At 27.1% G+C, this 11,662-nt stretch overlaps 1 protein-coding gene across 1 annotated transcript; it reads left to right on the top strand.

Annotated features, from left to right (window-relative positions):
* Positions 1 to 3,661: 3,661 nt before the first annotated feature.
* On the top strand, positions 3,662 to 4,087 carry LOC129297516 (uncharacterized). Its single transcript, XM_054935850.1, has one exon. It carries the CDS (start codon positions 3,748 to 3,750, stop codon positions 4,078 to 4,080), a length of 333 nt encoding a protein of 110 aa, XP_054791825.1. The 5' UTR covers positions 3,662 to 3,747; the 3' UTR covers positions 4,081 to 4,087.
* The last annotated feature ends 7,575 nt before the right edge of the window (positions 4,088 to 11,662 follow it).

Below are 11,662 nucleotides of genomic sequence, written 5' to 3' on the forward strand. Positions count from 1 at the left end.
TAAGTATGCGTCATAAAAGTGAGCCTCAAATATCATATCAATGTACTGGCTCAAAAAATATATAATATCAATATAAGCAATCTAAGAAGTAGTGTTAAAAATAAGAGTTGCACTTAAAAATTTTATTTAAATTAACATTTAAGCTTAAAAAATAAAATATTTTAAATAATTGAGCTTTTAAATTCGCCTTTATAAATTTAAAAAAAGAAGCTCGAGTCCCAAACAACCTTGAAAAAGCAATGGATATATAAATAATAAAAATCGTTTTTTTAAAAAAAAACCCACAACATTGATTTGGAGTACGTAAGTGAGCATGGCCTCTTAAGAGGTCTTACTCTATTACCCTGAGTTTGACCATGCTTGAATACAACTTAATTGAATAATTATATCAAAAAATAAAATACATTTGTCAAAAAATAATAAAAAGATGGACTATTCACAAGTTACAATAAATAATAATATTTTAATGAATGTTTGGCACTTGAGGATTTGAATTATAATTTTTTTTATTATCGTACTCTTTCCAATCCTATTTATATATAAGGCATTATTTCTATAATTTCTACTAAAAATAAAGAAGGGTTGAAAACATATTATCAATAAAAAAAATTAAAAAAAATTTAGTGTGCTCATATTGATTCTATATTTGTATAAGTGAGAAGCTGATAAGTTACATTTGAAAAAACATAAAACTAAAATCTTCAACTGAAACAAAATTGGGAAAATAGTACCATACCTTTTCTAGAAAGAATGTCATCATACATCTATTTCTCTAAAAATATTGAAAATTAATTGATTTATAATAAGTATCTCTAACATATCTCTACACAGGAGGGGGAATCAGCATAACATAAGAGAGACAGAAAGGGGGCAATAGAGAACTAATTAATTATAAAATATTGTGACAGCTAAGTTGCTGTGGTTTGAAATTATAAAGAAGGTTAGGAACTTTGTCATATAAGACTGGTCAATCACCTTCAACTATATATTTAGATAAGCTAATAAATATTCAAATTAACTTATATATCAAGCTTCTAGTGACAATTTGATATTAAAATTTTTGTAGATCTAATTTAGACAACAAAAAACCATATATTTTGATATGACTTGATTTCTTTTTCTTGCACAACTCTCCATTATCTTGCGTAAAAAAAAAAAAATGTGAGGTTTCTATCACCGTTCTTTAAATTAAGGATCTAAATTATTAAAAATTTGTGGAATGTGTAGTTCCACGTTACTGAAAAGATATATATATATATATATATACATATAAAATAAATGTTAGGCACTTGAGAATTTGAATTATAATTTTTTATTTTTATATTCTGTTTAATTTTATTTATAAGACATTTTTATCATTTTTACTAGAACCGAACAAGGGTTGAACAAATCTGAAAGAAAAAAAAAAAAAAAAGCTTGCCCATATTAATTGCATGAGTGAGACTGTGAGAAGCTGAGGATGAGTTCCATCCGACAAACATAAAATCCAATATATTGAACCGGAACAAAATGAAAAAAAAAAATGGTTATACATACCTTTTCTAGAAAGAATGTCACCATACAGCTTTTTTTTTTAATTTTTATTAAACTATAAAATATAAGTATATATAACATTTCACAAACGTGGAACTACATATTCCACTAAATTTTAGATCCTTAATTTATAAGACGGTGCTACAAACCTTACATGTTTTTTTAATTTGCAGAAATCAAGTCATGTTAAAATATGAGATTTTTAATTTGCAGCCCAAGGTGAATCATCAAACATCTTAATATTAAGATTGTTACTAGAAACTTGATAGGCAAATCAATCCATACATTTATTAGTTTTTACAAACATATAATTGAAGGTGATCATCTAGTTTTACATGGTAAGATATCTTCTTTATCGTTTCAAACCACAGTAACCCAGCTGTCGCAATATTTTATAATTAATTAGTTCTCTATCTCTTTCTGCTCCCATTATGATATGCTCCCTATTATATATCAATTAATTTTAAGATTTTTGAAGAAATAAGCCATATGGTGACACCATATGTATCTCGAAACAGATGTTCGAATTATTGGGATGTCATGATTGCTCGTCAACCCATACTCTCATAGAAAATTGATGATGTTGAGCATTGTGCCCAATCTAAGCCATCTGTCTCGAAGGGTGGGGATAAAACCAAGCACGTTTAATTAAATAATTATTCTAACCACTGTGTGAAACTTTTAGAAGGAGGCTACATTACATGAATTTTCAAAACGCTCTACAGTGAATTCCTACTTATCCATGATCATGTAAATCCAATCATGCTCGATGACATATCACAGTCATATACTTAATCAACACATCACGTGATCAATCTTACGCTTATTTAGTTATATTCACATATTCATACTTAATATATTTATGTGGACACTATATTTTATTCGAATATTTTTTAAATTTAATAAAAATAATAATAAATAATTAAAAATATATAAAAGTACAAAAATAAAATTTAATCATTTTTAGGATTATATTTCAAAAAAATAATTAATAGGGTTAATTTTATTTTATCCTGAATAATCTTTTGTTGATTAAGATTTTATTTCTTTTAGTTCATTAAAATAATTAAAAAAATATAAAAATACAAAAATAAAATTTAATCCTTTTTAGGATTATATTTTCAAAAAATATTTGTTTAATCCAAAATTAAATTTTTAAGTCCCTTAATCCAATTTTTGAAATTAATAAACATAATTTAAAAAAGAGTTATTAAAAATTAAAATATATAAACAAAGTTTGGTCCTTCGTTCGTGCACACGTTACAGCATAAAGAAAAAAAAATAAAAACAGTACACACGAAACACAGAAGGAGAGCAGAAAGCAGAGTAGACACACACACACGAACACTTTCGATTGGACCAGATGGAAGGGAGTAGAAGAATTTAACCATCAAATTTGGTCCTTCATTTGTGTGTCATGCACGTTACAGCACAGAGAAGAAAAAGAAAAAAAAAACAGCACACACGAAACACAGAAGGAAAGAGGGAGCAGACTCGGCCACATGTAAAGCAGAAAGTAGAAGAAAAATAGATGAAAAGCACATGGAGAAAAAGCATAGGAGATTAGATGCATGCATGCACAGCAAAGCAGAGCGAGAAAGGTGAAGCACGCAAACTCTCTCCTCACACACAAGCTCTTTCCTATTTTTGCTTTAAAAAGAGCACGAGAAACAGAGCAGGAAATGGAGGAAAAAGAGAGCATGAGAAACAGAAGGAAAACTAAAAAATAGAGCATAAAAGAGAGAAGAGAAACTGAGGATGTGGGAACAGAGCCAAAGACATAAATGGATGAAGAGAAGAGAGAAACTGAGTGAGAAGAGCACGAAAATAGAGCAAAAGAGAGAGACTAAGGAAGAGAAGAGAGAGATTGAGGAAGAGAAAAAAAAACAAAGAAGAATGAGAGAAAAATTGACGAGAAAACTGAAATAAAAACAGAGCATGGGAGGCAAGAATGAATGAGAAAGAGACGGAGGTAGAAAATAAAGAAAAAACAGATAGCATTTAGAACGGACGAGAGGACTTCTAAAGAGAGAGCACTGAGAAAAAAACAAAGCATAGAAGAAGCCTGAACAAAGAAAAGACGAAAAAGGGCAGGAGAACCGGACAAAAAAGAAGGAAGAAAAATGAGAGAACTGGAAGGAGTCAAGAAGGGGAAGAACAGATGAGAGAGGCTTTGAGGAGGAAGAGGAGAGTGAAAGTGTGAGACTATATGCAATGCGAGTGAAGCATATGCTAGCAAATTCCCCATCCTACCTCATGACTGCCTCCAATAGGGCATTTATTCTCATTAATGCACCAACTCCTCCATCAGCTATGCTTCTTTCATGGCTTTCTAACTCTAGCAGCACTTCAGCTATTAGGCCACCCTCGCTTTTTGTGACGCTAAGTCTCTCTCCCTTTACTGTGGTTGCTTCATCTCCATTTCCATGGTTACAACTTGAGAGAATGCCAAAGAATACTCCTCCTGTTATTCGAAATGCAACACCTCATGGAACTACTTCAGGTTTTGGTGATAACATGCTGGTATCTGAGCTTGATGAATACTGAAAAGTGCTGGAAGAGGGTCACCAGGCATGGTCATCACATAAGAAGGAAGCAGTATGGAGGTTAAGGCGAGTGGAGCTGCAGTTGGAGTCAGAGAAGATAGGGGCAATGATGGGGGCCACATTAGAATCATAGGCTGCTGCAACTCAAGGATGTAGTCAATGGCAGTTAAATCAGGTAATATTTAAATCATGTCATCTCCCTTAATATGGATTCATTGATGAACATATATATTGATAGATGTTAAAAGTGTGGACTGATCCAGATGTATGTTTAGGCATTAAAAAAAATTCAGTAATTAAATATTTTTATGTAGAATTTAGAACATATCTGAGAGGTGTTTGACAAAATAAAAAAAAGCCTGTGAGAATATTGTTGATAATTTATGGGGTGATTGTGGTTTGAAGCCGTATCTATTATGGTTATGATCTTGCTAAAAGTTTATGCTAAAGTTGAATTTTTTTTAGAATACATCCCCAAGTCAAAAGAATAGTGAATTGTCAAAATAGTTTATTTCTCTATTCTTTCCATTGCCTTTATTGCATGAATCGTTTAGCCAACCATAATATTATGCACCGACTACAAATGTAAATATTTTGATTATCTATTTATCGTGTGAGATTTTAAGAATCTCTACAGGCATTTAGAATAATTTCATACTATGTAAATCAATAAAATTTTGTAGGTATGAGGATCAATATTGTAGGTATTTATATGGGTTTCAAAGGCCCATTATTAAAATTAATTTTTTTATAATAAATATTTAAATCTCATGTGAAATTTCAAAAATCTTCGTAGAAAATTAAATTAATTTCCTTATTGTGTAGGATAATAAATCCTTGCAGATATTGTAATTCATAATTTATATGGTAAATAAATAAGCAAATTTTATAAATAAAGTAAAAATATTTTTATAATTTTAATTAATTAAATTAATTTATTTAAATTGTAATCACATTTACCAATTATATCTTTTAGTCACGTGAGATTTTTGAATCTCCGTAGACTTTTAAGATCATCATATTATCGTATGAGTCAATAAGACTCTGCAGATATAATGATCAAATTTTCAAAGAAATATATAAAATATATTAAATTAAAAAATATATTTAAATAAATTTAATTCTTTTATCGTGTGAAATTTTGAAATCTTCGCAGATATTTAGGATAATCATATTACAGTATAAGCTAATAAGACTTTGCAGGTATGACGATTAAGATTCTTTAAAAACATATATATACATGCTTAAATAAATTATTACTAACACTCAAAAATATAAATAAATTAAGTTATTAAATTCTTTTATAGTGTGAGATTTTGAAATATTTACAGATATTTAGAACGATTGCATTATTGTATGAGTCAATAAGGCTCTGTAGGTATAACAGTTAAATTCTCAATCATAAAATATAAAATAATAATAATAATATTAAACTCTTTTCTTTCCTTATTCCAAAAATTTAAAAATTGAGAAAATAATTAAAATTAAATTACTTTTTGAAATTTAAAATACACACATCAAAAGTTCATAAATTGTTTTATTTACAAAATGGTGACTTATTTCTAATTAATTTCTCTTTAAAAAAAATATTTTCACCAATAATTTTTTAAGCCTGAACTACATGAACTTTGATCTCCATCACAAGGTACGTAGGTTTTAGAGTTGGATTTTGAGTCAAATCCTCCCTCATAAATAAATAAATATTTTCCATTTTATTATTATTATTTTTTTAAAACACGTGAATAAGAAAGGGATAATTAAAATAACTTCAAAACCATATTAATATAGCACAACAAATTTCAAGTAATCATTTTGATGAATGGGTGTTGTGGGGTGCCTAACACCTTCCCCACACTCAATCGATTCTCGAACCTATTTTCTATTTTCACAAACCATCTTTATCATCCTTTAACTGGTTTCCCAAGATTTACCTCAAAATCTTAGTAGAGACTCTTATTCCAACCGGTTCCCACCCCAAAGGCTGGAATCTCCACTTGCGTGCCATCCGTGTCGCATTTTTCGAGTGCAACAATTTCATTTAGCCATTCACTCACTTCCATACGTACATATATTCACATGTTGATTTCATTGATCATAGGACAACATGCTTGCATAAACTACACACTTAATCACATAATAATCATACATAGCTCATAAGTACAAATATCAAACATATATTAAAATTTAACCCTGATTACCTTAACTCTTGATTTACCATACCAAGAGTAAAATTTGAATTCAAAGGGAGCTTCCTAAATGCACAAATGATGGCTCCAAAAGTAGTTAATCTACAATTAAAACTATTAAACATCATTAATGAGTAATTATTATTAATTAACCTTTAATCAAGGTTCCTAAGACCCCCGTTAATGACGTTAACTATAAACAACCTCATTTTTAACTTCTATTAGTTTAATATAGGTTACTTACCATGAAGATTAACTGTAAACTGCTCATTAACACCACTAATCAATATCATTAGCTTAACCCTTTATGTAGAAATGAAAATAAACATCCCAAGACTCCATTGAAGTCAAAGGGATGGGTAAAATTTGGTTTAAGGTTTGGAATTTGGCTTTCACAACTCAAAAAATCAAGAAAATGCTTAGAGAAGAGAGGAGAAGAGAAGATGAAGTTTATTTAGTGATTTGGTAGTTCAAAATAGATTCCAAACATCATCAAAACTAGCCCTAGTAGAGCACCCTTCACTTCCTCACTCACTATTCATTTTCCTCTTTCTTTCAAATTGAAAAACGTGACTTTAAAATTTTAAAATATAATGCATTCGTCATGGCGTATTGTGCCATCCATCGTGATAGATAACACATAACAAAAACCGTAAGCCTATTAATTTGGGTCTAAAGTAGTCCAATATCTTACTAGACCACCATTCTAAGCTCCCTATAGGATCCACTAGACCCAAGTGACCATCCACTCATTATAATTAACTCTTAAAGACCTCAATTAATTAATTAAACTCCATTAATTAATCTAATTAATTTTATTTAAATTTTGGGATGTTATATTAAACTCCAATATGCACATGGGGTTTCAAGCTGGACGCAGAGCTTAGGGATAATTAAATGAACTTTTCCTTAAGCACAAGCTTTAATTTGTTATTAAATTTTATAATAAAAAGATGTACTATAAGAAACAAGAAGAGGGTTGGTGATGATTAATTTTGAAATGGTTAGTTATAAACAAGGATATTTTGCTCGTAACATTATATTTGAATTCTCTCCATCCTCATTTATTAAAAATTAATCATTTTTTAAAATAAGTAAATAGGCCAGCCCATAACTTGAGAGGGCCAGCTCATTCATTTTTGAGCCCTACTCATTTAAAGTCGATTAAGCATTGATGTACCCAAAATGCAAGTTTGGCTTTTCATTTAAACAGACTTAAACAAGATGGCCTTATAGGCTCAACCCATTTTTTGGCTCTAGTTTTCCTTGAAAAATATAATAAAACTAATTTTGGCAACCTTACTTTCATAAAATCTTTCACATGTGAGTTAATCTTTGGATTAGAACCAACAAACGGGCAAGCTCAGCTCATATAAGCTCGGCCGTTATGGCCTTAGACACAAGCCCATTAACCATAAAATCAATCATTTTTTAAATTTGACCCTTATTAATTAGGCTCAGGCCGGCCTATTAGCCCTTTTTTATTTTTAAACATTTTAATTTTTAAAAATCAATTTTTATATTATAATATTATATATTTTTTCTCTAAAATATAAATTATAATATTCAAAAATTAAAAATAAATAATATAAATTTAATTTTTAAAATTAAACATATATTCTAAAGTGTACATTTAATTTAAAAATGAAAAAAACTTAAGTACTTAACATTATATATTTAATATATTTTTATTCAATTAAATTAGAGTAAGAAGATTCTAATGCTCTTTAAAAATAAAAGCATTTTATTTGTTAAGAGTAAAACAAAAACGGAGATAAATGGGCTGTTCAAGCTTGTTTTTACAGGTTAGGCCCAGAAACTTGATTATACTAACAATATTTAATTTTTTGACACCGAACCTTTTATAAAAATGAGTTTAAAGGTGCAGCCTATCAATTGTAATCCGTTTTCCCGACTTTGTTTTGGATTTGTCACTATTCATAACATAATTAGGACTTCATACAATTTGTTTGTCCAATTATCATAATGTCATCAGTCACAACTGTGCGTTATGCAAAAGAAATTATATATATATATATATATATATAATGTTGCATTTAGATATATGAGAATTTAAATTTGAATATAAACCAAATCCCCATTTGGATACAAAAAAGTCTATAGATTTGAATTTGATATAAATTTAACTCAATATTTTATTATAATTTTTTTGTAATTTTAAATTCTTTATAGATCTTAGTTATTTCTATACTCTGACTCTCTCATGCTCTTCACATAGTCAGTATCAGTGTCTCTGTTACTCTCATCTCTCATCTTTATCTCTTACTAATTAAGAAATAAAGGCAAGCTCGTCACTCCTAATTTTCTATTTCTATATTGAATGCTTGTCTCTCTTCTACATATCTTTAAAATTTTCTGTACTATCCAAACAAAGAATTTTGAATACATAAACTTTAATGTAAAATTTTAAATTTAAATTTAAATTTAAATCCATTAATCAAAGGCTTCCTCGATTTTTATTTCTAATTAAATGAAGACATGTAAATTTTTATATATTATTTATTTATGGAAAACTCTTATTATTAATATTTTTAACATTTTAAATTTATTTAATTTAATTTTAAAAATATATTACATATATCAAATTAAGTATGTAAGTTTTCTCCACGTAGTGGCAATAATTTGGGTAGCCAAGGTTTCTTCAGGTCAAGCTTGATAAAAAATACCTTAAATATATAAAAAAACTCATATAGTCAAACTCAACCCTAATATTTCAAGCTTTTCGGGTTATTTGAATTGTCCCAAATATCCAAATTGTTAAATATTATTTTATTTTATTTTTTCTTTTTTAAGCCAAAATTTCAATTTTCAAGCAACATAATGCTACAACACCCTTTTTCTATCCTTATTAAAGTAAGACCAAACAATGAAAAGTAAAAATGAAAGCATATTAAGTAACCTCTTGTATTTATTTTTCCTTATTATTTTTAAGAATTATTCAAAACAAACAGTCATTAGGACATTGGAATTTTGTAGGAGTTTGAAATGTGCAAACAATGGGTCTCAGAGGCAGTTTGTGAATGCTAAGTAAAAGCTAGGTTAATTTTATTTTATTAATAATAAAAAAATTTGTATTAGGGCTAAGTCTATTCGGATTTAGACTTAATTGAATTTATTGGGTTTGCTCGAGTTCAAATTTGATTCTAAAAATTTTTCGAATTTTTTTGGGGTAGCCTACCTGGCTCAATTGAATCACCAGTTCTAGATATATATTATGGGTAAATATTATATTGATTTTATGGCCATAATCAATGCCAACGTCTGCCCAATCCTGACAATTTGCGATCAAGAAGATATGGCGATAATGGGATATGGATCATGTGTAGAAAAAACCGTGTGGCGGATGGAAGGTAAAAAATCTTAACCATAAATTCTTATTTAATGATTAGTAATAAATAGCTGTATAAAAAAGTTTTTATTTATAAATATAAATCATGTTTTATTTAAAATAAAAATTTGTAAACAATATAATATTTTTAATGAGTCTGTTAATAATTAATTTGGATAATACTCATTCCGTTTATAAATATAAAATATTTTTTTAAGAAGTTAAATGTTTAGAAATATAAAATATTTTAATCTTTAGAGGTGTAATTATTGCTTTTTTTAAAAAAGTGCACCTATTAATAATAATTTTATATTTATTGTAGAGTGTTTAATAGGAATAAATATGAAAAGATAGAATTAGTTGAAAAATAGATAATTACTTTATTGAGGGATGAGATTTAATTAAAAATGCCTTACATTTTTAAACAGAGGGAGTATAGATTTTATCTAGATAATTTAGTTATTTATAATTTTTTATTTTTTATAAGTTGATTATCCAGAGTTTAGATTTGATTTTGATTCATATTTAAAATTTTTAACTTGTAATTTTTTTAAAATATTTTTTTGGAAAGTGCTAGAAATATTATCTTTATTTTTAATATTATATTTATCAAAATAAAAAATTATAAGGATTATAAAAAAATTTAATATTAGCTATACACTATGCAGACTCTAGAATATATTTGGATAGTTAATTTATAAAAAATAAGAAATGATATTAAATTGGACTATCTAAATAAAATCTGTATTATTCAAATTAATTATTAACATACTTATTAAAAATATTATATTTTTTATAAATTTTTAATTTAGATAAAATGTGATTGTGCATTTGTAAATAAAAAATATTTTTATACATCTACTTCTTATTAGCCATTAGATAAAAATTCATGATCAAGATTTTTCACTTCCCATCCACTGTAGGGTTTTCCACTGGGCATGATCCATATTCGGCCATAATGTCAATGTTTCAAAGCCACCCTCTTCTAAGTTCTGACAGTAATAGGAAATTTCTAATTTTATTTTTTGATAGAGGAAATTAAATGTCACATTTTCCTATGCTTAAGTATATTCCATAGTTAAAACTGTGTACAATGTTCAAATTAAACACCCCAAATTATGCCCCAAAATTTATTATATTTTACATTATTGTTGATTTATTATATTTATTAATAATATATCATTATATATTAATAATAATTTTTTATAAATTTTTAAATTTTTGATAATAAATTTATTATATATAAATAATAAATCTCTTATATATCAATATGAACTAGCTATATTCTCAAATTTTTAAAAATTTGATCCATATTTTTTATATACAAGATTTTTTTCTACTAATGGGTCAATTTATCTAATTATTTATTTGTATTTTTTTAATTAAGGTGCATTTTTGTCTTTAAATTATTCTTCCAGAAATACTTAATATTCTAAACTCTTTGCCGTTATATTTTCACCCTTAAAATAATAAAAATATAGCAAATTTCTCCTAACATTAAATATCACACAATTATCAGTTTGTGATAGCCTCATGGGGCTCATTTGTTGTTGGACATGTGGCTGTTAGTTTTGTGGAGGTGGAGGAGGTTGGCACAGCAAATGCAACATTAATTATTTAATTTGTTTAAATTCCCACCAATAGAACTTAATTTATAATATGTATTTTTTTATTTAACATAATATTGATAAATTGTGACTTATCAATATATTTGAGGAACAACTTGTTAAAAATTGAACGAGTTGGTATTTAAAAATTAACAACTTATTTCTTAAATATTAACAAGTTATTGTTCCAATGTTAATAACAACTCATATAAGTGCTTAAAAATGAAATTTATAATATATATTACTTTACAATAGTACTCTCTCTGCTCCTATTTTTGTTTTATTTATAAATTATTTCATTAAATTTTTATTGTTAATTTTTTCATTTAACTTTCATTGAATGTTGAAGAGAAAAAATACATTATTAAAGTATATATATTTAACAGGGATAAAATTAAAAAATTATTAAATTTTTAAATAGAATTAATGAGTTTTAAAGTT

Source organism: Prosopis cineraria, unplaced genomic scaffold (assembly GCF_029017545.1).
Source record: "Prosopis cineraria cultivar Desert tree isolate PC_DT_omini unplaced genomic scaffold, ASM2901754v1 PC545, whole genome shotgun sequence".
NCBI lineage: Eukaryota > Viridiplantae > Streptophyta > Magnoliopsida > Fabales > Fabaceae > Prosopis > Prosopis cineraria.

Coding starts and splice junctions, on each gene's coding strand:
- LOC129297516 (XM_054935850.1), top strand. CDS start 3,748: ATGCGAGTGAAGCATATGCTAGCAAATTCCCCATCCTACCTCATGACT.